Source organism: Erpetoichthys calabaricus, chromosome 3 (genome assembly GCF_900747795.2).
Source record: "Erpetoichthys calabaricus chromosome 3, fErpCal1.3, whole genome shotgun sequence".
NCBI lineage: Eukaryota > Metazoa > Chordata > Cladistia > Polypteriformes > Polypteridae > Erpetoichthys > Erpetoichthys calabaricus.
In genome coordinates, this window is record NC_041396.2 from 33,356,539 (window position 1) to 33,383,756 (window position 27,218).

Genomic DNA, 27,218 nt, shown 5'->3' on the forward strand with positions numbered 1-27,218 from the left:
CAGGCTGCCAAGTGGAGCCCTTCTTGCAACATAGAGGTGCCCCGAGTTCCAGCAGGGCATCATGGACAGTGGAGTTTTACATCACAGCCCTGCTGGATACCATGGGGGCCTCCAGGGGACGCTGCAGGGAGGAGCAAGGACTTCTATTGCCCCTATAACCCGGAAATACTTCTTAGTCACAGCGACAGAGGAAATGACGTACTTCCAGGATGAAAAAGAAGAGTTTTGATCTGACCCGGAAGTGCTAGGAAGTCACATGGACTGAGGGTTCAGAAGCACTTCCGGGTCAAGGACTATAAAGGACTTTGGGAAATCCCAGACGGGCGAGCTGAGTCGAGAGGAAGGGTGGCAACGCGTCTGGGAGTGGAGGATTGTTTATTGATTATTGTATTGTGTAGGTTTATGAGTATAGTGGAGTGGAGGGTGCTTTGTGCACTTTATTGTCCTAATAAAAATAGGAATTGGACTTTTATCTGGTGTGTGGCGTCTGATCAGAGGGTTCAAGGGAGCGACAGTGCCCCCTATCTGTCACACTCTCTTTGTTTAAACCGAAAAGGTTCAATTCCTTTAGTATACTTCATATTTCTGGAATCAGCTTACTTTCCCTTCTCTGGACTTTCTCTAGTGCTGTTAAGTCTTATTTTGTAATATGGAGACCAAAACCGCACACAGTACTCCAGGTGAGGCCTGTAATTTAAGCATAGCCTCCTTTGACTTGCACTCTGCACAATACTCAATACTTACAGTACTGTAAATACTATTATCTTCTCATTTTTCTTCTGCAGGTTGTTTAACAATAAAAGTTCAAATATAATTTAGTAAAATGGGTCAAAATCATTTAGAGTAAATCTGAGATTGAATGCTCACCTTTCCACTCCTTCATTTTCTGTAACTCTTGTAGGATTCAGAGTAAATTATAGTACCAACCACAACCATATGACAAGAACAACAACTGAACGGAATGCCAGTCAATCAAAGGACAACATCACACACAGCAGCCCAATTCAAAATCACTTCATCAGCCAGGAATCATCACTGGTACATTCTGCACCACCATGCCACCCAAGACTGTGTTTAATTTTCTCTCCTTTTAATTTGGGCTCATCGCCACACATTACCAATATGTGCAACAATTGGCATCCGAGATTCTTACTCTGTCTTGATGAGGATGTCTTGGTTTTTGGGGTCCAGGACACATTTGCAGATAAGCTCCTGAGTCACAGGGATGGCGATATTGTTGGATACGCAGAGGTCAGATAAGTAGTCGAGGAATCTGAAAAGAGGTTTACATGAGATGTGAGAAACAGCAGTGAACAACAGCAAAGATGTTTAGACCCCCACAAGATCCTCCAAATCCAATAAGAAAATGACTTAAACAAAGAGAACATTCAGCAGATTGAGGCAAACTGAAGATGTACTTAGTGTCTGCACTTTGATATGAATGAAGACAAAATTACTTTGTGTTATCTACTGGGCACAAGGAATGGTGGAAGGGACAAATGGGCCTTTTCAAGCAAAAGATGTCTTTCAGACCAATTTGCCTCCATAAGCCTCATAAGTTCTTAATACCAGCATTGAAAACATTTTATTGAAGTAATCTGGAGTAAACATTTCCACACTGTATCTTTATCTTTATAATCTATTAATATTTACTTTTCTCTGTTTTCTTTTACGGTTTGTCTGTGGTGGCATTCCGTGCTGCCACCACCACCTGGTCAAAGTTCTGTGCAGCCGTCTGTGTTGTCTGAATGTTTGAATGAAAGCAAATATCACAACCTGCCACGTAACATACTGCATCAAATCCTCTAAGAGGAAGTGTTAAAAAATCAATAAAGAATAACTAGGTGGTGTTTGGCCTGGAATCACTATGGATTTTCTTTTTTTCTCCTGCATAACTGGAATTTTACATTTTTTTCTGTCCACTCTGGCCAAATGTGCTTACCATCAGTCCATCACTTACAGACTTAAAGAAATAATTCTATATTTAATGACTCTATTTCTCTTAATTCTAAATCTGTCTTATGCAAGTGTGCATTATTTATCTTTTTGTATACTATTTATGCATTCTTTTTCTTATATAATTCTAAGTTGTTTTTCTTTGACCTCTTTGAAAGCACTTTGAGCTATACCCTTTGTATGAAAATCCATCCATCCATCCATTACCCAACCCGCTATATCCTAACTACAGGGTCACGGGGGTCTGCTGGAGCCAATCCCAGCCAACCCAGGGCACAAGGCAGGAAACAAACCCCGGGCAGGGCAGCAGCCCACCGCAGGACACACACACACAAAAAACACCAAGCACACACTATGGACAATTTAGGATTACCAGTCCACCTAACCTGCATGTCTTTGGACTGACTGACGGAGGAAACCCATGCAGACACGGGGAGAACATGCAAACTCCACGCAGGGAGGACCCGGGAAGCGAACTGTGCCACCGTGCTGCCCCTTGTATGAAAATATGCCACAAAAATAAATTTTGTTTTTGTTGTTGCATCTACATGAGTGAGAAATGGCATGGCAACGATCAGATGGAACAAGCACACTCACTGGCTCAAGTCAGTCGGAAGCCACAGCAGTGTGGACAGTCCATGAGGTGGGTCAGAAGCAAATGGAAGCCGGCTACATTGATATTATGAGTCGGACTTGTGAAGAAGAGGCAGTGGGAGAAGCACCTTGACATGGAGGGTGAAACTCTTCGAGGGGTAAGAATAGCCGGTCACAGACGAAACAACCGTGCTGCAAAGTGGACAACCTCTCAGTCAGAAACCCAATCAGTCACCTGAGTGGAGGGAGCTCACTTTCGATCAGCAGGCTACAATTTTTTTGGGGTTTTTTTTGCATACCTTCTATATTGTGTGGACCCAAGTTTGTGTCCGTGGAGCTTAGTGTGAAGAAGTTCCGCATTTTCAGACCATTTGAGCCCAACCAGTAGAGCTGTGCTAAACGTTTGAAAATAATCTTATGGAGCAGTACACATAGCCTACAGCTGCCCTGAGTACTTATGCAGTAAGAAGATTTAATAGACAAGTGCTTTCTTTTATTGTATACTGTATGAAAAATGGATGCCGTTAACAAAAAAAGTTAGGTTAATACTAGTTTTAATATCTAAGAAAGATATTTATTATGAGTACAATGAAATATTTGTTGGCTTTTTGTTATGATGCTGGGGTACAACAAATAGGCTCTGAGATTCTTCAGGTGAGGAAGGCTGAAGTTTTAAGATAAGGTGATAATACCACAGATCATGGTGCTGGAGAGCGGTGATGTGTTGCATATTGCTTAGCACTGTACTCTGCACATATGACTATAGTGACATTATAAACCTGTGAACCTATTTCAATACGTCTTCCTGAGCAGGGAGCAAATTAGCACCTTTTATTGTCCATCCTTTGGACATTAGGGCCTCACCTGGGTTCCCTGTTCTTCCTCACCAGGCTTACAAAGGTCTCCACCTCTTTTTTGGTGATATGCTTCTCCAGCAGCTTGCGGTTATTGTGTAGCAGCACAGTGATGGTGTCCTCAGCCAGAATGTCATAGCCAATCTGAGACTGCATCACCCCAAACTGCTTGGCTATGTCTTCCTAGGACAGAATGAAGAATGTATGAACTGCTCTGCTCCCTGAAACATCTTTAACATTTACACATTTTAAAAAGAAAGGGTCTTGAACCCTGCATTTAGATGCCCAAATCTATTATCAATGTGAAGCTATTTCTTCTATTTGTCCAGTGCAGTCAGTATCACGATCTCGTCTCCTTGAGGTAGTCCATGTATTCCCTCAATGGGATATCTACAGTCTTTGCTGAAAGATCCATTTTAGATTTTAAATAATTTTTATTACTAATGTCATTATAATTTTCAACCATCTATCCAACTCCATAACCTTCTTAATACAATTCAGGGTCTCCAAAAGCCAGAAACCATTCTATTGGTATTTCCTAAATTAGTATTCATAAGTTTCTAAACTATCTGACAGGTTTGCTAGACCAGTCCAGGCCTAATTTATCCATATATTTTTTTGATCTTGCTCTCTCCGTTACAGTGGTGCTTTCAGCTTGTACCTTGGGCAGCATCAGGAGCAAAGAAGGAGCCTACAATGAACAACCTGCCATGTTGAAAATCAGACTCATACAGGCACAAGTACACAGTGATTGATGTGGGATTCAAACTCAGGCTTTAGTGCCAATCACTAAGCAGAAGTGCCAGCCATCAAACTTATAATCCGTCCTTCCAATTGGCACAACATAAATAAAGGTTGAATTAGAGCTAGTCCAAATTTTTAATCCCCATAATGTACTTGTGAAAGGTCAATGATGAGAACTCTTGTGTGTGTGTCCTTGCCTTAAGGGTCTCTAGGTGTCTAGTACACTGCCACACAAAGGGTCTGATGATCATAATACAAAAAGGGTAGCCAGGAATTTGTAATCTGTCCTCATGACAAGAATATTAGAAGTCGGAGACCCTGGTCTCGTCTACCATACCTGGTTCTTTCGGTAGTCTTCCTGAGAGTGACGGAGCAGACGGTAACAAAGTCGGAACATATACTGGTAAGGTGCATTCTTTTGATCAGAGAGCTCTTCTAGTCTTAGCATGGGCCCGTCTCCACCTTTGTCTTTAAAGGGTTCATTGAGGATTCCAAAAATCTGGTGGGGGAGAATCAGGCAGCTTATCACTGTTCATGTTCATATGACAGAAATCAAATGCATAGATTAGGATAATGCACTGCGCTGCTATGGTAGAATGTCATAAAGGACTCACCTGCTTGAGAATGTTCTGCTCCCTCATGAGCTTCTGACGGTCGCGGTTGGGCTTAGTTACCACAATGTCTAGGACATTTTGACCATTATTGTTGGTATCCGTAACAAAGAAAACCAAGTCTTCCAACAGCTTGATGGCAAATCTGTTTTTCAGTTCATAAATTCAGGATTAGGATTAGGAGATCTGAGCATCTCAAGCAACATATCAATTCCTTTTCAGAAAATTTGAAATTAGTGACGATAATTAACTTTACAAACATGGATTCTGCTTAGCATATGATGATACAACAACTTACTGTAGATCTAGTTTTAGGTCATTTGCCCTATATTCAAAGGTTTTCTAGAAGGCCTTCAACATTTTTAAGAGCCTGAATGGACATGAATCTGCTGTTTATGGCTTTAAAATTGTATAAGAATGATTTAAATCAGGGGTCCTCAATCACGGTCCTGGAGGGCCGCAGTGGCTGCAGGTTTTTGTTCCAACCCAATTGCTTAATAAGAAGCACTTATTGCTCAAGTGACACTTCTGCTTCACTTTAGTTGTCTCGCTCGTTGAGATTTTGAACCCTTATTGCTTATTTTAGCCTTAAACAGCTGTAGTCTTGGTTTTTAATTGCTACTAATTAGCAATAACATGCAAATGACAAAAGAGACCAGCATTTCTCCAGTTACCTTGTTACCATTTAGACCTCTGTGTGTATTCATCATGCACTATTGGGTTTAATTAAATACTTGGAAGGAAAGTGAAGAGAAAAAAAGTGAAGGACTGAGAATTACTCCTCCATTTTAGCATTCAGATCATTTGGATGATATCCTTAGAAAGGGGAAGAAAGTCCAGAATATGAGAATGACCTGACATAGCAGAGTTAAAGAACTAACAAGCCATGAAATTAAATTATTGGCAAGAATTGCTTTCTAATTAAGCTATCAGGTTAGAACAAAAACCTGCAGCCACTGCGGCCCACCAGGACTGTGATTGAGGACCCCTGATTTAAACCAACAAAAGCTTATCCAAATGGCTGGGAAGGGTATAAATTCCCAGTCGCTGGATCCATCCCTCACTTCTATGGCTTCTAATTCTGATAATCCATGGGTGTATGGCCGGGTCATATGTACTAAACCTATATGCCAGTCAGTCTTCAGAAAGTTGATTATGTCATTCTTGGATATTAAAGAAATGAAATCCATTTATTGTTTCTTGTCGAATCAAGATATGAAGCCACATTTCTTAAATGGTGCATTATGGAAGAAGGTATCCAGCACTCAAATCCATTCTGGGTTTTGGATCTTATTGAACAGCATGAGCAGGAGGTTATCTAAATAAAAAAATCCATCCATTTTCTGGGCCTATTTTACCTATTAGAGGACATCTGCAAAGGTAGGATCCAAACCTTCACAGATTACATGAACTTTGCAATTCAGTTAGCCTGAATGTCTTTGGGAGATCGAGGAAAGGAGAGCACTTAAAGAAAAGTAACAGACTACCTGAAAAGCTACCAAATGCACAAAGACTCTAAATTGAGAACAGTGTGGCTATGATGCAAAAGTACTAACTGTTGTGTCAGCATTCTGTCCCTTGTAACATTCATTCATTTTACTAGCACACGTATTCTGATTTGGGGTCATGTGATGCCAGAGCCTATACCTACAGCACAATTCAATCCTGGATGAGCATGCAATCTTTCACTGGCTAAACTATTAAACACATTGATTTGTGGTTGCTAACCAACATAATCTTCATGTCTGAACTAAAGCGCAGGGAGAAAGTGTACATGGACATGGGGAATATGCACAGACTCAAGGCTGGAATTTCAACCTAGGACTATGGAGATGCAAGGCAGCAATACTACCTGTGGTACCCTCATGCCATGCTCTATAAATGTGATGCCTCCAAAAAGATACAAAAAGCTCTCTTACTGGTGGAAATAACATTTACAAGAAAAGATCCTTGAAGAAATCAACCCAGAAAGGATATCCCCTACAATATTCATAATAACATAATAAAAAGTATAAGTGAAAAGACAAAAGCTTTGAAGCTAATAATTTGTCATATCCTTAGAATGACTAGATATATCATTACTACCTTCGGTCATTTGGACTGATGAATCCTTCTTTGAAGTGTTCCACTATGGTACCAAGCATGTAGCTGGCATCATTGGCAAAGTCCAAGTCACGAATCTCAGAAACTGGCACCGAGACAATTGCAAAGGCCTCCTTGTCTTCTTTAGCAGGGCAGGTACCAAGCTACAAGAGTGAAGATAAGTTTTAGTAATCGTGAGGAGAGACACTGCCACCAAATTTGAATTCACTAAATTGTTGGGCAACATCAGCTTCAAGTAAGAAAGTCAGGGCACTAGAAACACTCAACCTGGCCACCAAGACAATGGGCTCCATTGATGTATAAGAGATGGCATTAAGGTATAAAGGAAATACTGGGATGTGTTGATTATAATATAGGACTGGAAGCCATTGAACAAGCAACACTGCCTGGTACTTTCACGTGATAATGCTGGGGCTACTAAGAGGCAATGTACTCTGTTGGCCCTCGAGTACTTAATCAGACCTGGTGTTTAATATGCTGGGGAAACTAGAAAGTTGTCTAATTTCAATTTTACTTCACTATACTTTCAAATGCAAATGGTTACTCTTACTCCAATATATTTTGCCAGACACATTTGCCACTGAAATATTAAGCCAAAAACAAAATGGGCTACACAAATACGTACAATGCTTTGGTCATTCAGTTATCTAAAATACAAGTGTCCCTCACTTTAGGTACAACAAGTTTTGGAATAACACATATATACGAAGAATCTGGAAAAACCTTCAAATGTGCACCATTTGCACTAAAATACGGTCATCTCTCATCACTACTGTAATTATTTGTTTTATTTACCAAACACAGCTCTGTGAGCAAAACGGCGATTATAGAATAATTGGAAAAATACTTGAAAAGTAAGTGCTACTATACATGGTACGAAAAGGACATGTTTCAAACAGGAAAGTTAACAACAGACGGCAAACTATCCTGAGGGGTCAAACTGATGTGCTTCAGTTTTATGACAGCAGACGTGTCATGTGGGTTTCATTTAACTGTATGATGTTGCACAGTTACTATCCAGCACCTATCATATGAATGTAACGTTAATTTAGGTCAAATCACATGTCTACTGTCTTACGTCCTGTAACTACGTGTTAATAATGTTCATTTTATAATATTTGATTAACATTTACTATATATGTCAATGTTAGCGTATCCACATTGTGCTTAAAAAGCGATCACATTGACAAGACGTCCACCTCACCTGTGCCCATCACTTTCATAGTGTAAGATCAAAGGCTTTGATCGATGGTTTAACAGGGCACTGCTGTTGGTCCCTCGACACCTCTGTATGTATTTTGATTGACCCAATCACACGTGAATTTACACCTTTCATATTTCTTTCATTTTCCCCTTTTCATTTTTACTTTCTCGTATCCAAAGTATAGGGATAGTATTGTAATCGTCCAAAAATTCGATGTTGAGATTTTGATAAATCTCAACGTTTTAGACCTCCCTGACTTTCTCGTATACAAAGTATAGGGAAAGTATTGTAATCCTCGAAAATCTCCATTTCGAGATTTTGATGAATCTCGACATCTTAGACCTCCCTGAGTCTGAAATACCATTTTTAGAATGATGTCTGTGTCTGTCTGTGTGTGTGTGTGTGTGTGTGTAAACACTATAACTTGAGTACGCTTTCATTTAGGTCAACCTAATTTTGCATACAAGTATTAGGTACAAACATAGATTTCTATCAACTTTTGAGCTATTTCCATACTTTACCTTTTATTCATACAGCTGCAGAGCCCCATTTATTACAACTTTACTTTTAATAATAATTCTTCAGTATATTCTTAATTTGATTTGATTTGTTGTTGATGGTTCTTTAATGTACATAATATCTATATATATAATTCACTAAGCCGACAGGGCAAGCAAGACAACCATGGGATACGCAAGCAAGACAGCCATGGGATACGCATGACATAGCCATGCCCGCAAAAATCACAGAGACCCGCCTACCAACTCTAAGAGCATGAGATACAACGACAACTCACAGAGCCACGCCCGCCAACTCTAAGAGCATGGGACGAGAACGCCTGCCCGCCTGACTGTTACCAGCATTCACCACAATGTACTGGAGTGTAAAACCACCGCAGCTTTTAACTCACAAACTGCAACAACTCACCAAACACTGCCACCCTGTCTCTCGAGGCATTCACACTGCCGGAAGACAACCATGGGATACACAAGAAATAGCCATGTCAGTCAACTCACAAAGCCCCGCCCACCAACTCCAACACCGCATCAGATGTTTTCTATATCTAAGAAGATATATAGATACTCATTATTCCCCGGCACACGTCCACCCACGCTCTCAATGCATTCACAGTGCCTGCTCATGTGCCTGGACGCAACAACTCACCAACTCGCTTTCGTCTCTGCTACAGTACACATGCGCCACTGAGCCACGTTGACTTTTCATTATTCTTTTTGGTTTCAGCTGAATTTCTATATACTATAATCCACCAAGTCGTCTGAACATGGGATATGAACGACAGAGCACCGCCCAATAACTCAAACCGATACAGAGACACGCCCACCAACTCTAAGAGCACGGGACGAGAATGCCTGCCCGCCCACCCGCCTGACTGTTACCAGCATTCACCGCAATGTACTGGAGTGTAAAACCATCACAACTGCTAACTCACAAACTGCAACAATTCACCAAACACTGCATTAGATGCTTTCTATATCTAAGAAGATATATAGATACTTATTATTCCCCGGCACGCGTCCACCCACGCTCTCAAGGCATTCACAGTGACTGCTCATGTGCCCGGATGCAACAACTCACCACACACAAATTTCGCTTAATTTGACTCAACACGGGAGAGGATTTCAGATTGATAGCTCTTTCTCGATTCTGTGGGTGGTGGTGCATGGCCGTTCGGTGGAGCGATTTGTCTGGTTAATTCCGAAAACGAACGAGACTCCCTACTGCTAAATAGTTATGTGACCCCTGAGCGGTTGGCGTCCAACTTCTTAGAGGGACAAGTGGCTTTCAACCACGTGAGATTGAGCATTAACAGGTCTGTGATGCCCTTGGATGTCCGGTACTGCACGCACGCTACACTGAATGGATCAACGTGTGTCTACCTGGCGCCGACAGGTGTGGGTAAGCCATTGAACCCCATTCGTGATGGAGACCGGGGCTTGCAATTGTTCCCCACGAACAAGGAATTCCCAGTAAGTGCAGGTCATATGCTCACACGGATTACGTCCCTGCCCTTTGTACACACCCCCCCTCGCTACTACCATGGTCGGACGCCTTGATGGATTATGTATAGAAAAGCAGCCGGAACCGCAAAGAACAATCAATGGCGGGGGGGCCGGGACGGAGGGGGCGGAATGGACGTTCTTCCCCTCTCACCCCGTTCTGCCCTCCACGCCTGAGCGCCGTCCATCCCCGCCCCTCGCTCTGGGGGGTGGAGGTGCGACGGCGGTCCTCCAGTTTTCAGTCACGGACAACTGTATGTTGGTTCGTAGCGTGCATTGTTGCAATGTTACTTTTCTTGGTGGTTTATTAAATTACGGATTTTTCAAATGTTCATTTTTTTCCCTGTGCTTAAAACTTATTAAAAAAGTGACGTGATTATGCGGCGTATGCTACGCCGCGGGTTGGCTAGTAAAAATATAATCATTGTCTTGTGGTTTACTCCTCAAATATCCATCACCATATCTGAGTATATGAGAAAGTCGAGGGGAGACTACTCCCGATTTTTCTTTATCAACTTCTGTATGACTGTGTACGCAAGGGGCATTTCTCAGGTGACTGATCAGGTGCTAGGCATTCTCTGATCGACTGGTAATTGTGTGAGTTGTTTTATACAAATTGTGTCACATTTTTATCTATGAGCATATTTATTGATACCTTTTTATTGTTTTTATTGCTCCACATCAGCCCTCGACTCATTACACTGTGAGTAAGATTACCGACAGCAGATGCTTAGTGTAACTACCACAGCATGCACAATTTCACCCATAACGCACAGCATTTCCTGTAATTTGATTGGTCCCGTATCTGATTACATTCTTAACGCATGCAAACTGCTCCAAGGTTCACTTAGTACAGCACCAAGGCCACGCTTTTCTCAAAGGGTCTCAGTCTAGTTGTTTAGGTTTGCACCCCAGTACGTCTGCCGTGTTCACATCTACCAAAACACAGCAGACACATTGCAGAAATCACAACTGAGTGCAAACAAGCTGCACTAAACGAACTACAGTAGGAGTGAACACGCCTTTAATATCAGATATTTAAAAATGTCTCTCATTGACCACTTTTACTTGAGTCACTTCTGAAACAGGTATCTCTGCTTTTACTCAGGTACAGCTGTTCGGTACATTATACAACACTGCTCAAACGTGGACTCCATTCAACTAATCATGTATCACCCAAAGACAACTGTTTCTGACAAAATCTCTTTAGGTGTTCTAGCCACAAGGTCATAAATCAGAACCTGTGGTGCCACAAGCGATGTCAGAATCAGTCATTTTGGGGTGTACCGCCTCTCTGATTAGGACAACATAAGGTAAAGGAACCAGATTTATGGAAGCAGCTCCAAAATGGAACTTTATGTTTCCACTACACTAAACCTGTGGCTCAAGGATTAGACTCCTCAGCTACTGTACCTAAGGCACAATCATAATGACCACCATCCTCATTTCAAGTGACCACTGAGAAACATAACACAACAGTAAATGCTGATATTGTTTTTTTATTTACAAAACATTTAGAGAAATCAATGGAGTTGTTTTCATTCTGAAGTTGCTCAGTATTTTTGACTAAAAATCCCAATTAAATATATGTAAATTTCCCCTCGGTAGAACAACAAATTATCAAAAAGTTCATTGCTGCTCTACTATATGTTAAGACGTCTCTCCACAGCTCCAGGTGGCCCTGATTACTGTGACAAATACAATAAAGCAGCTAGCTGAGCTCACCATTAACCGGATGGGCCTCTCCTCCTCCGTATCAATGAGGACATTGGTGCTCTGGATCCACGTGTTAGTGCATGTGTGCCTGAGCCTCACGTATGAGTTCCTGAAAAAGCAATAAAGTAGGGCGATGACACACGTTAGACTCAATGCTCCTGGACAATCAAAACATTGGACAATCAAAAAAAAAATAACAAATTACCTGGGGACAAAGGAGTCACTTTTCTGCAGTGTGGTGGGGTCCAGCTCAAAGAGTGAGGCGATGTCATTGCCATGTGGTACTGCCGCTAGCTTGTATTTGATGTTCTCGCCTGTGTTCTTCTTGAAGGTGCGGCTGCTATCTGCCTGCGAGGAGTAACAGCACACACTCAGACACAATTTATTTTATACAGTGCCCTTCCACACTCCATTTCTCTAATAAGTCCTCCTCACTTGGGCAGGCAGTGCGGTAGTGACACAGCCTTTGGATTGTAAACCACAAGGCATTTGGTTCAGCTTCACTACTCTGTCGCTGTGAGACATTAAGCCAGTCACTTAAAATACGTGCACTGCAACTGTGAAAACATGTACAATGGAGTATACAGCACCTTCAGGAAAACTGTCTGCTAAAATCATTGAAATTCATGTTTTCCTTCATCAAACAACACTAAATAACCCATAATGACAAAACAAAAACTTTAGCAAACTCATTAAAAATAAAAGAAAATGAAATATTAAATTGACATAAGCACTCAGACTCTTTACTCGGCACTTAGTTGAAGCCCCTATGGCAAAGATTCTAGTCTGGAGTCTTCTTTTGTATGTCAGTACAGCACACATGGATTTGGGGATGTCCTGCCATTCTTCTTTGCAGATCCTCTCAAGCTCTATCAGGTTATGTGGAGACCACCAATGGACACCTACTTTCAGGGTTCTCCAGGGGGTTCAATGCCACTCAAGGATATTTAAAGTTGACCCTAAGCCACTCCGGCTGCTCTCTCTGCTTTGTGCAGAGGGGCACTATCCTTTTAGTAGGTGAACCTTTGGCCCAGTATGAGGTCCCGAGTGCTCTGGTGCAGATTTTCATTGAGGATATCTCTGTACTTTGCTCCACTCTGCTTTCCCTCAACCCTGACTAACCTCAAAGTCTCTGCTGGTCAAAAACAATGCTGCCAACTACAATGCTTCAGTGTCAGGAATGGTACAAAGGTGATGAGCGGTGCTTTGTTTTCTCCAGACATGACTATCAGAATTAAGGCCAGACAGTTCAATCTTGGTCTCATCAGACCAAAGAACCTTGTTTCTCATAGTCTGAGGGTCTTTCAGGTGTCTTTTTGCAAACTCCAATTGGGCTTTCATATGTCATCTGGCCACTCTGCCATAAAGCCCAGAATATTGGAGTGTTGCAGTGCTGGTTGTCTTTCGGGAAGTTTTTTCCATCTCCATACTGGTTCTCTGTAGCTCAGCTTGGTCACCTCTCTTACCATCGCACTTCTCCTTAGATTGCTCAGTTTAGCTGAGTGGCCAGCTCTAGAAAGAGACATGGTTCTTCCAAACTTATTCAGTTTAAAAATAATCTAAGCCACAGTGCTCTTGGGAACCTTCAATGTTGAAGACTTTTTTTTTTTTAGTATTGTCCAGATCTGTTCCTCAACACAATCCTGTCTATAAGCTCTGTGGGCCGTTGAGTTGAAGGGCAGTTCTTTTGACCACATGGCCAGGATTGGGCTCAACTGTGAGACCTTCTATAGATGGGTGGGCCACTCCTAATCGGTCCAATCAATTGAACTGACCACAGGTGGACTCCAAACAAGGTGTAGAAACATCTTAAAGTTGATAAATAGAGTGGAATACAACTGACTCTAATTCCATGTGTCATAGCAAAGGTCCAAATACTCAAAGTTTTAAATTTTTAATACATTTGCAAAAAATCCCAAAATCCTGTTTTCATTTTCTCATTCTGGGGTATTAAGTGTTGTTAGATGAAGGAAAAAATTATGTAAATGAGTTTAGCACAAGGCTGCAGCATAACAAGGATGTTATCTGAAGGTGCTTTATATCTTTATATAAACTCTGGTGCTGAATACCGATCTTGAAAATCACCTTGGATAAAGGCATCATATGCTAACAAAATAACAAGTAAAACAAACAACCCCTCAGCAAGACAAATATTTTAAGGAAGAAGGCTTCAATTTCTGAATTATGAGATTTAGACATTTTTGCCAAGCAAAGAAACAAAAGGAAATGAAAGTGCAGAGCTAAGCCAAAAACCCGTCAAAAAGCAAGTATAGATAAAAAGATAAACCACGTCAGCGTGTAAAATCAGCAATATATTTTAGCTGTCATCTAGTAAGAAAAAATATAGGCATGCAAGTCATACGTCCCTTATTAATCAGCAGTTAGATAGATAGATAGATAGTTATTAATATTATGTATTTTAAGTGGTGCATTGCACTAAAGAATAATGCAAAAAATGTTTTGCTACAGTAAATTATTAATTGACATTTATTTTTTGACAGAGACCTACTGTATATCCAAAATGACACATGCTTAATGGCAAATACTTGGCCAAACCTCCATCCACTTTTTCCACCATGCTTTTTCCATCATAAGGATTTGTGAAGCTGAGCTGGAAGGTCCACAGGATGGTAGTCAGACCAGCTATGTTATATGGGTTGGAGACGGTGGCACTGAACAGAAAGCAGGAGACAGAGCTGGAGGTGGCAGAGTTAAAGATGCTAAGATTTGCACTGGGTGTGACGAGGATGGACAGGATTAGAAATGAGGACATTAGAGGGTCAGCCCAAGTTGGACAGTTGGGAGACAAATCAGAGAGGCAATATTGTGCTGGTTTGGACGTGTGCAGAGGAGAGATGCTGGGTATATTGGGAGAAGGATGCTAAGGATAGAGCTGCCAGGGAAGAGGAAAAGAGGAAGGCCTAAGAGAAGGTTTACGGATGTGGTGAGAGAGGACATGCAGGTGATGGGTGTGACAGAGCAAGATGGAGAGGACAGAAAGATATGGAAGAAGATGATCCGCTGTGGCAACCCCTAATGGGAGCAGCCAAAAGAGGAGGAAGAAGATGTATCAAAACTTTACTGTGCGTAATCCAAGGACCAGGCCTGGACAAGAGGCCTGTCCACCAACTGATGTACAAATATGCATGCAGTGATGCACAGTCAGGCAACATACTGCAGCAGGCACATCTTTGGCATTTCATTTATGCTTTACTTAGGAATTACTCACATATGGAAATGGAAGTTTCATTTAAAGGGACTGTGTAATTAAAAGGAAAAAAAAACTAAATCAATAACTATAAAAGCAAATATTTTATTAAATAATAGAAATAAATAAATCCTCCTAGGATATATGTCAATTTCTTGAACCATTCATCCATCGATTATCAAGCCCACTTTATCCAGTTCAGGGTCACCAGTAGCTGGAGCTTACCATCAGGTTCAAGGCAGGAATCAGCACTGGTGAGGGTGCCAATCCACTCATTCATACTGAGTCAATTTGACTAGCCAAACTCATGCCTTTGGGATCTGGGAGAAGAAATGGAGCACTCAGTGATAACACAGACAGAACCCACAAACTCATCACAGTCAGTCGTGGAATTCAAGCACAAACTCCTGGAGCAGTGAGAGGACACTGCTAACCACTGCCCCATCATGGCAATCTCACCCATTAGGTCAGTAAGAGAGGAATCAGTTAAGCCAAAAACATCAAATTAATAAAACATGTACAGTATACTCCTCGGATGTGAGAAGAAACATACTGTGACCAGGCACCATCTACGGCTGCTGGGGTTATCAGTTCCGCTGGCTCCTGCCCAGTGCTGGTTGGAGCCCATTTGAAGCCCTAGGCGGGGTAGAAGGACATCGCCCCTCATTTCAGGGAAGTCTGTATTAGACTTTGATGACCTGGGAGTGGCTCTTCCTTGGTGTCTGGAACACATGCCCCTTCAGTAGCACACACAGAGCCCCTTTGTGTATATTCTGCAGACTTTAAGGATAGCGTGCCCCCTTAGTGTCTGGAGCACACACCTTAACTTTCATAAATGCAGCCCCACAAATGGCAGCACCTTAGGTGCCCGCCTATGCCACCTAGTTGACTTACCGGCTCTGCTCCTGCCTAACTAAACTGGCAATTATAGGAGCTCTCCTGAGTGGATTTGCCTGTATTAGGGTGTGTAAATACCAGTGGCGGGCCGTCAGGGCCTGCAAGGCTTTCTCTGCTGGCCTAAAAAAATATCTGAATCACAAACTGATGTTAATTATATTTTGTCCATGAATACTTATTAAGTAATTCCAAATAGTCTGTCCGCTTCCTTTCATAGCTTTTCCGATGGTTGTGCTGTGCCTGCTTCCAGACATGTATTTTTTTTAACCAATCACATTTCAGCCATCATTTGTTGCCAGGCAGGGTCAAAGTCAAAGAAGTCTGCCAGGAGGCCTTCACAATCCGTTCTGCAGGCCCTCTAACACAAACTAAATGTCGATTAAACCGTTGCTTCAACCAATCAGATTTTGAGTTGGTTTCACTAGGGCCCTCTAGCAGGTGTATGGCAACATCACCGTATTCAGACCCATTGATTGGATAGGATGGTGTAATAGAAAAACCTGAATGAGAGCATCATGGGGCAGCTGTACACATTGGTATGTTTGGCGGTGACCATTCCCGTGTCCACTGCTTCTGTTAAGCGGACATTTTCAGCCCTAAAGCGAATTAAAACTTATGCCAGAAATAAGACGGGGCAGGTTCGACTTGCAGCATTAGCTTCAATGGCGATAGAAAGGGACTTCGTGATGGAACTGAAGCGTACGGATAATCTGTACGACAGAGTAATTGAACTGTTTTTGAGGAAAGAGAGGAGGATGGATTTTGTTTACAAATAATCCGAATTTTTGGTGAGTAAAATGTTGCGATTTTCCTAAATAATATTGCAAATTTATGAGTTATTATTGATGTTTTTTATGTGTGCCACGGGCTGTAGCTGCAGTAGAAAGGAACTGCACCCTGGTTTGTCTATTCAATAAAGGCATTTATTGTGGCTACAGGAGTTATCTATCTGCGATGCAACAGCTCTTTATACTGTATTTCTGCATATTAAGATGATTTTTATAACCATAAATTAGTTTTTGAGGGTGTTTGGTTATTTATAAAACCCCTCTCTATTAACCATGGCATCCAGAAAGAGTGTGCAAGCAGTGAAGCCTAAGAGGAAGGTTGAAGTATCGACGATTGAGTTGACAAAGGAACTTATTGTGAAGCATGGAGGTACAGTAAATGCAGATTTCATTTTATTATACACTATCTATGTATTTCATTTATTATTTTTATAATTAAATTTTTAATTTAGGGCATTTAATTGTGTTATTTTTACCTTAAATTATGTGTTTACTAGACAAAAAGCCCGTTTCGACAACGTAAGATGAAACGGGCATGAATTTGTGTCAGTAGTGTATGAAGAACAAATGATAAGTAAGAAATAAATAAGAAAGTGATGTAAGTAATGATAATTAACTAAGAGATTTGGGATATGTGTGACTTTATCACAGCAAAAAATACTATACACTAAAAAAAGACATGCTATCTATGACAATGTTTTTTGTTTGTATGCTGGAGGCCTGCCAGTATGCAACTAAAGTTGTAAAATCTCTCTGTAGACTACATTTTTTGTGAAGACACTCTCACTGTTTGGTAGTAATTTCCGTTGATGTGGCCCATCTTTAACTTGCACCTTCACATCACTCGCCAGCTGAAAGTACTTAATAATAATATGTTCTTACGTATTTTTTTGAGTGTGAGGGTTGGCTGTGATTGGAGCTAATATCCTACGTCTGGGAGGAAGGATTTGGGATTTCAGAATAATAATCCCGAAATGCGTAGGCTAAATCCGCCACCTGCCGAAATGAAGTAAATTTTCTCTTTAGAGGCATTTGTATAAATTGGAAGTGAGACGAACTTTGAAATGTTTAAGTCATGAATGTACCTGTTGAAGACAGTTGTATAACGCGTAGGCTAAATCCGCCGCCTGCCGCGATGTTGGGGTTGGATTTCGGTCTCGTGAGGTTTTTCTGACAGCGGCGCAGAAGGCGACTGCGCATTCGACGTCGGACGGACGTTCGTCGGATGAAGTAAATATTCTCTTTGGAGGCATTTGTATATGTTGGAAGTGAGATGAACTTTGAAATGTTTAAGTCATGAATGTACCTGTTGAGGACAGTTGTATCATGCGTAGGCTAAATCCGCCGCCTGCCACGATGTTGGGGTTGGATTTCGGTCTCGTGAGGTTTTTCTGACAGCGGCGCAGAAGGCGACTGCACATTCGACTTCGGACAGACGTGAGTGAGTGAGTGAGTGAGGAGGCAGGCAAATTATGTATTAAGATTATGCTGTTTAAGTTTATCGAAATGGGTATTGAATTTCCCCTTGGGATTAATAAAGTATCTATCTATCTATCTATCTATCTATCTATCTATCTATCTATCTATCTATCTATCTATCTATCTATCTATCTATCTATCTATCTATCTATCTATCTGTTTAGGGTCTGGGAATGGATTAATTCACTTTCCATTATTGAGGAAAATTGATTCAGACTTTGAGCAATTCAGAGTTCAAACAGCCTCCTGAAACAAATTAAATTCAAAGTAGGAGGCAGCACTGTACTGACATCTATTGAAACAGAGCATGCTAACATTAAATATAACAAACAACAGGTTACCCGAAACTGTTAGCATACTGGAAAAAAGACCTATCTTCCATCCATCCATCCATTTTCCAACCCGCTGAATCCGAACACAGGGTCACGGGGGTCTGCTGGAGCCAATCCCAGCCAACACAGGGCACAAGGCAGGAACCAATCCCGGGCAGGGTGCCAACCCACCGCAGGACACACACAAACACACCCACACACCAAGCACACACTAGGGCCAATTTAGAATCAGCAATCCACCTAACCTGCATGTCTTTGGACTGTGGGAGGAAACCGGAGCGCCCGGAGGAAACCCACGCAGACATGGGGAGAAAATGCCAACTCCACGCATGGAGGACCCGGGAAGCGAACCCAGGTCCCCAGATCTCCCAACTGCGAGGCAGTAGCACTACCCACTGCGCCACCATGCTGCCCAAGACCTATCTTTGTAATTAAAAAAAAAATTCCTCCACTGAAATGTTACCGTCTTTGTCTAGTGTGACAGTGTGACAGATAGGGGGCGCTGTCGTCCCCATGAACCCTCAGATCCGACGTCAGACACCAGATAAAAGTCCAAATGTTGACTTCATTATAATAATAACGTGCGCAAGCACCTCCACCTCCACTATACTTAATAATAAACTCAATACAATAATCAATAATAACACCAATAATCACAATCCTCCACACCTCCCAGCAGCTCAGTCACCCTTCCTCCCAACTCGGCTCCCTGCTTGGATCTCCCACAGTCCTTTTATACTTCTTGACCCAGAAGTGTTTCTGTCCCTCAGTCCATGTGACTTTATAACACTTCCGAGTCGGGTAAAACTCCTTTTCTTCAGCCCGGAAGTACGTCATTTCCTCTGTCCCCTCGACTGGGAAGTACTTCCGGCTATAAGGCAAATAGAAGTCCCTGGGCCTCCCTGCAGCGTCCCCTGGCGGCCCCCATGGTATCCAGCAGAGCTGTGCATTAAAACTCCAAGGTCCATGAGGCCCTGCAGGAATTCGGGGCACTTCCATGTTGCAGGGAGGGCTACATCTGGCGGCCTGGGGGGTATTGGCCGGGATAAACTGCCAGCCATATATCACACTAGCTATGATGCTTTCCTTAATAATAATAATAATAAGTTTTATTTATGTAGCGCATTTCATCCACTCAAGGACACTTTACAATTCAATAAACACATTAACAAGACAGTAGAAATTACATACCAGAAAAAGAATAATACCCATTGAAAATATGTGTTTTTAACAGAAGTTTGAAATTAATAATAGAGTTTTCCTCGAGAAAGCTGAGAGGGACAGCATTCCACATTTTAGGGGCTATCACTCTGAAAGCTCTGCCACCCATAGTTACTAACCTGTATTTAGGTACAGTGAGTAAGTTAGCCTCCGATGATCGTAATGCATGGACAGGAGTGTAAGGAAGCAGCAGCTCCAACAGATAATGAGGGGCTAAACCATGAAGGGCTTTAAAGGTGAGAAGGATAATTTTATATTTGATTCTTGAAGAAACTGGTAACCAGGGCAAATCATAGAGGACAGGAGTGATGTAAGCAGATATTTTTATTGTGTGTAAGTAAACGAGCAGCAGAATTCTGAACATACTAGGGGGCTCCGCCCCCTGCTCGCTTCGCTCGCCAACCCCTGGCGTTGGGGCATGACAAAGAGTGAGATGTATGAATTAGATATAGAATAGTGTGCAGGTTTGGATGATGCCTATATAAATACAAAATAGAGTGTTTGGCATAGAGTAATGTTTTATTGGAATATTTCTCTGTATACAACATCAGTAGTAAAGATGGTGTCTTGTCTTTGAATGAGTCTTCCTTGGCATGGATCATTTTTAATTTTAACTTTAATGTGAGATGAACGTCGAACACATGAGAAGGCAAAATAAAGTTGTGCATGTCCAAAAACGGGTTCAGAGAGGTAGATGCCAACCTTGTCCATGGTTTGTCCTTGTGATTTGTTGCTGGTCATGGCAAATGCAGGTTTAATGGGGAACTGTCAGTGTTTCAATGTAAAAGGTAATTCTAGGTCAGAACTCGTAAGGTCAATTCCAAGAATGAGAACAGTATTGTTAGCATGTGAATCTGAAAGAACTGTTGCTTGAATAACATTGCGTGTCATGGTGTTGACGACTAACCGTGTGCCATTGCATAAACCCTGTTTAGTGTTAAGGTTTCTTAATAGCATGATTATTGTTCCGTTTTTAAGGGTAAGGTTGTGTTGTGGTCATCCATCCGGGTTAATAGTGTTCAAATATTCTAATGGGAAATTCAGATGTTCATTGTTGTCATCAGAGTCAACTTTGTCAGAGCTTAGAAAGAGCCGTGTCTCTCCAGGAAGTAATGAAATGACCTGGTTAATAATGTGATTAACATTAATATTTTTTGGACATAATATAGTGCGTTGTGTTAACCACATATGCGAAAGCAGTATGGGCCATTGCCTTTTGGTGTCCTGTTATGTTCTCTGGTAGATGCAAAAGCAAATGAACTATTGTAGGATCTAATGTAGTTCATAAAGTTTTTACTTTCAGGCACATCCTTAGAAGCTTCTGTAGATATTCCGGATATGAATGTAAAGGAGGCAGTCTAATCTGCCCCTTTTGACAACAACGTGTAAATTCATTATTTGTATTGCCAGTTGTTTCTTCTGTGAAGTTAAGTGAATGACAATGATTGCAAATGACATTCATTAATCCCAATGAATTTTCCTCAATAGTGGACTCATTATTGAAAGCGTTGTCAGCCAACTGGAGTAAGAGTTTAGCAGACGTCTGGTGTTGATGTCTGCGACGGGCATGTTTTGCTTGTGGTGTTTGAGTGCCGCGTTGTTGCATGTCCATTATTTGTGACGCGCTATTTTTGAGTTTTAATTGATTCGCCTCCGCTTTGCGCAAAGTCCGTTTCACTCTACGTCGTGCATTGTTTGTATCGTGCCTTGTCCGTTTTTGTATGTCGGTCAGTTGAGCTTTCTGCTTTTTGAGTCCTGCTTGCTTGTTTTCTGGCCGGTCATATGCGCGTTGCTTTGCTCCCTTTTTTGTATGTCTGAGACGCAAGCTCTTTCTTTTGAAATCGTGCTTGTTTTGATGCAGCACTTTGAGACGCGCGCTGTATGCGTCTACGTTCAATGTGTCTGTTCATTTGGGCACGTCTCTGTAACGGGGTTACTTGAGCTTTGCGTTTTTTTGATCCGAGACATTTTTTCTCACGTATTTTCCGAAGCGCATTGTATGCGCCGCCGTGTATTCTTTTTGTTTCATTCGTGTTCGTGTGTTTGGTTCCGTTATCCAATCCGAATAGTTTTGTACCCGTGACCGTGTATGCATGACTTGTTTGTTCCTCAGCGTGCGAAATATGGATAAGTATTAAGGAGGTTCGCTCTCACTGTTAATATGGAGCCTTTTCTCCAGTTGAACGGTTAATAGTGCTTTATTTTAATGAGATCCACCTATGCTGCCTAGTGTGAAGATTTTGAGATGACGTATGTTTAATATGGACGTTTCCTTTAGATATGTGGCTTTGGGTGTCACTTCTTATTGATTGGGGGGGGGGGTGTGTGGGTGAGGATTGTTGTTGAGCGAGCGTCTTCTTTCGTTTTGTGTTCCAGGGGCTTGTTGAATCCCCCTCTTTGTGTGTGTCCCGTCCGTTGCTTGTAGGGTGTGTGGGGTGGTTTTGTGTTCTTTTTTTTTGTGTTCCAGGGGCTTGTTAAATCCCCCTCTTGGTGTGTATCCCGTCCACCCTTTCTTGCGCCTGCGCAGTACGTCTTTTTGCAGCTACGGCCCATGGCCGGATGTGCCTGCGTCCATCATCCGGTTTAGCATTCTCGGTTAGTAATATGGATTGTAATCTATTGATATATTTAGTCGGTAGGCCATAAAACAAAGCACTGCAATAGTCCAGACGGGTGGTGATGAAAGCGTGAATGAGTGTTTCAGTGTCATTCACACTGAGGAAGGTATGCAGATGAGCAATGTTACGAAGATGAGAAAAGGCCGTCTGTACTATTGAACTAATGTGTGGTTGAAAAACAAAAAGCTGATCAAAGATGACACCATAATTTTCCTTATGTGGTACTTTTCAACGATACTTCTTAAATAGCAAAAGTCGATGATTAGAAGTGAAACTAGAGATGTGCAATACACTCCCAGCATATCAGGCAAACTGACAGGAATTAGATTTACCCGTCAATGCACCATTTCCGAATTCTATGAAAAGGGCCCATTGAGATCATGCTTTGGTAAAAGAGATGCGTCTAAGAAAGTCCTAGATCGGCAAAGGATCACCAGTGTTCTCACAAATGCTTGAAATAATCATTCAAAACTTTAAAAACAATGTTTGTCAAAGACGGATTGGAAGTAATTTGGGTATTTCACCCTAAATAGTGCATAATATAATTAAATGATTCAAGGAGTACAGTAGAACCTCTGGTCACGAACTTTTCCGAACACATACAACTCGAGTTACAATCAAAAAGTTTGCCAAAATTTTGCATCTGTTCACGACCACACGCTGTGGTGGTGAACAAAAAAACATTGGCGGCCAGTTTCCCTACGCGCGTTCGATGATTTGATTTCCCATTCTCTGTTTCCCATTTTCTTTTGTTTGCGTATACAGGGCCTAACAAAGCAGCTAATGTTGTAAAAGGAGTTACAATGTTAACCAAGCAGAGGCCTCAAGTGCTAGAAGAGGTGGAAAAACTGTTGCTAGTGTGGCTGAACGAGAAGCAACTTGCAGGGGATAGCGTAAGTGAGGCGATCATATGCGAGAAAGCCAGGAAGATTCATGGAGATTTGCTGAAAATCAAATCCTTCTTTGAGTGGCGAAGGTGAGGAATTCAAAGCCAGTAGAGGATGGTTTGAAAAGTTTTGCAAGAGAAGTGGCATTTAATTTTTTTTCCCTGTGCTTAAAACTCATAAAAATTGTTTACAGCGAGCGGTTCATAAGGGTCTAGTGCGACCTCTTACAATGTTAGTTTTCTCTGTTGTTCAAGATTTCTCAGTGTTATTCAATGTGTTTACATTTAGTTTACTATTATACTGTGCATTCTATGGTATAATTAACTATTTTTGTGCTTAAAAAATATATTTACATACAGTTCGTACGGTCTGGAACGGATTAATTGTATTTACATACAATCTTATAGGGAAATTACATTTGGGTCGTGACCAAATCAGGTCGTGTCCAGAGTTCTGGAATGAATTACGGTCGTGACCAGAGGTACCACTGTATGTGCTTGTGATTATTTCCAGATTTCCTTTGCTGTCACAAACCTGTTAGAAACACTTAAGGCATATTTTTTTAATATTGAAACTTGTGCCACTTCATAGACAAGGTATTTGGTAAGTTTTAGGCTTTTACTTTCCGGGGCACTTCATGCCTTACATGTTACATTATAGAATGCCAGAACAGACTACGTGCTTTTAAAATGAATAGAAAACGCTTAACTTTAGTGCACAATGCCATGTGGCAAATCCAGCACGGTGCTCCCTAATGTTAATCTGACAGCTATGTAAAAGCAACAAAAGGTAGAAATGTGCAGCATCCTTCTTTTAATCTGGGGATCCACTGCCTTGGAAGAATGTCAGGATTTCCAATGCAGATTCAAAGTGCAGTGACTCCAGTTTGAATGTAGACAAGGCAACAAAAGGCTCGGTTACTTACCAAAGATCTCGCGTCACTATTGTCTCCTTTGTAGTTTGGGTTCTCCTATAAAACAGACCATAATTCTGGAGTTAATTATATTGTAATCAAGAAGCCCCAGAACCCCGAAAACATATAGAAAAAGAAATTCTGTATACATTTAGTGCTTATTAAAGAACATGGAAGCCAGCATAAAGGTAGAAATACAGTTACTATAGTTATGCCTTTCCAAATTTCCATTTTTTGTTGTGTTTTAGTCTATGCAAAATTAATCTGCTCAAGCAGGTCTCTTCAACAAGAAACCTCATTATGCATTACCTACAAAACTACAAATTCAAATCACAAACCAGAAATGTTGACAGTTTTATCCAAGTTGCTTCTGCTAGTGAGTGACAGAGCACATGACACAGGTATCCACAAAACCCGTCTATTCCACTAACATTTTAGATGCCTATGAGACAAATAAAATGTGCTGATGCTGCTCTTTTTACCATCCCAAAGCCTCAATACACAACTTTCAGGGGGCATCTTTTAATTTTTGTGTCTGCTGCTCTCTACAGATACCGTATGTTTGTGAAGTCCCATCATCAGCATAAACACCTACATCTTCTCTGTTATTTCCTTTACTTTTATTTGGAGCTTAACATTCACTGCAGACTAAAAATTTAGGGTATGTAGGATCACCACAAAACGTGTTATTTTGGACTTTCTTTTATGAAAAATGTAATCTGTCATGGCCTCATTAAAAGTAAAGTAAACTTTACAAACACTTGGTTTGAAAAAATAATGAATCCACACGTGATTTAACAAATTGCATCGGTCCCAGTGGATAGTGAAGTACATCACTCACAGAATAAATGCCTCACTTATACTGAAACATTATTGAGTCAATGGTGGCGAATGAACCCTCTGGCAACTTTGGATTACATTTTTGCCACTAGGGGTCCACATTGTTACAAAATATTGAGGCTCTTTATTTATTAACCCTAACCAGCAAATCACTACATACACCTGATTTCTCAGTGGCAGCACTCACAGGTGAAATGGCTCACCTGGGGCCTCATGTATAAACGGTGCGTACGCAGAGAAATGTTGAGTAAGAACGTTTCCACGTTCAAATCGCGCTGTATAAAACCTACACTTGGCGTAAAGCCACGCACCTTTCCACGGTACCTCATACCCTGTCGTACGCAAGTTCTCTGCTTGGTTTTGAAGACTGGTGGCACCCAGCGTCAAAGCAGTGCTACTGTTCCTGTGTGGTTACCCTTTCTTAGATCCACATCCATGACGGCGGCTTTATCAAATTCACTGAAATTAAACGCATATCATGCATAAATTTAATACATCTGATTGTAATTAACTTGTAACAATATAATGGTCCACAGAATGGTCAAACTATTCTAAATACCATAACTGCTTTAGCGTTGTTACTCTCACTGCACCTTCTTCTTCTTCTGTCAGCTGCTCCCGTTAGGGGTTGCCACAGCGGATCATCTTTTTCCATATTACTCTCACTGCATCACTCTGAGTATTTATATCACTGTATCTGAGTGTGAATCACAGATCTACAGTAATCGGAAAGAGAATTATCGGTATACAGCATCAAGCACTCACTGCCTCAGCCATTCGCTATTTGAACTGCTCTCATCCGACCAACGTTTCAGAGCCTTTCCTATTCGGACCTCGCGGTTCACAAACAGTTTCATCCCAACAACTCTAAACGCACTCAATCAGTCCATCAAGTGCTCCTTGCAGAACTGTTTGTACTTGCAAGTTACCGTGAGGTAATTGTATTTATGATACAGTTATAATATTGCACAACCTGAGCCACTTTATAAAGTGCGTATTTACATATGATGATGATAATCATTTTTAAGATGAAATGCAGCAAAATACATTTATTATATTATACAGATAAAACTTTAACTTTAACTACACGGTGCCGCAGCGCTAGCAAGAAACTTGAGCTTCGTTCATGGTTTGTTCCTGCCTCACGCTGTATTCATGCTGTGGCTGGCGCGACACTGGAAGGATAGATGGATAGAATAATTAAACATTACGAAGATATTTCGATGTTCCTTAAAAGTTTTGAAGAATCAGCGTTCCAAGCTTACAGATGGCTTAACGTCTGTTACAGAGCTGACTGTGTGGCGATTGGGTATTTGGAGAAAGAAAAGTAAGGACAGGAATTGGGGGTTAGTACATTTGAAAAAGACAGTACTTCTGTAATAAAGCATTTCATCGAAGGTTGCACATGGCGCAGCAAGCATCTTGCTGTAAGACATGAACAATCACTGCGCCACCGTGTTCCCATGTTTAATAACATGCTTTAACTCATATCATCATGAAAATGATATCACAGATACATCTCAGTATTTTAATTACTCAGAGAGCTGTAATATTACGAACGTAATGGATTCTGTGTCCTGTCGGAGGAAGAGCATGTAGTGATTCATGCACATAGAGCACATAGAAGATCAAATACAAAACAAAGCATTTAACGTGCTACTTTAGTTACGATGGGATTTGAGAAACTAGTAAATTAAACGATTTTAAGATGACGTTTATGATGTTCTACTTTAATGACAAAATAAACTACGTGATTAAAATGGAAATTTCGAGATTAAAGTTGACATTTCATGCTTTTTTTACACTGTGTGCCTTTTTTTTCACTGTACCCTAATAAGCTTTCATATGACACTCAGACGGTGGGCTACAACTTGCCTTTTCACACCGACTTTGATATGTGACAACTTTTTTATTTCGGGCACTGTGTGACTTTGTGAACTTGAGCTTTTGAGTTTCTCCGACACGCTATGTCACTCGATCAACTTCCTTTTGTTGCTTATATAACTGTTTAAACCAACAAATAGTATTAATAATAATAATTCTTTGCATTTATATAGTGCTTTTCTCACTACTCAAAGCGCTCAGCAATTGCAGGTTAAGGGCCTTGTTTAAGGGCCCAACAGAGCAGAGTCCCTATTGGCATTTACGGGATTCGAACCGGCAACCTTCCGATTGCCAGTGCAGATCCCTAGCCTCAGAGACACCACTCTGCCCCTGATTAAGGTGAATAACCGG

The 27,218-nt window shown here is 41.3% G+C and overlaps 1 protein-coding gene across 1 annotated transcript in view; it reads right to left on the reverse strand.

Annotated features, from left to right (window-relative positions):
* itpr3 (inositol 1,4,5-trisphosphate receptor, type 3) overlaps nucleotides 1-27,218 on the reverse strand; it is a 196,277-nt gene that overhangs the window by 91,446 nt on the left and 77,613 nt on the right. Inside the window, exons 10-17 of the mRNA XM_028796574.2 lie at nucleotides 24,156-24,200; nucleotides 12,006-12,148; nucleotides 11,810-11,909; nucleotides 6,845-7,005; nucleotides 4,763-4,904; nucleotides 4,486-4,647; nucleotides 3,415-3,587; nucleotides 1,154-1,273 (exon numbers count right to left, since the gene is read on the reverse strand). Of these exons, the coding sequence (XP_028652407.1) occupies nucleotides 1,154-1,273; nucleotides 3,415-3,587; nucleotides 4,486-4,647; nucleotides 4,763-4,904; nucleotides 6,845-7,005; nucleotides 11,810-11,909; nucleotides 12,006-12,148; nucleotides 24,156-24,200 (1,046 nt within the window). The remainder of the gene's footprint in view (nucleotides 1-1,153; nucleotides 1,274-3,414; nucleotides 3,588-4,485; nucleotides 4,648-4,762; nucleotides 4,905-6,844; nucleotides 7,006-11,809; nucleotides 11,910-12,005; nucleotides 12,149-24,155; nucleotides 24,201-27,218) is intronic.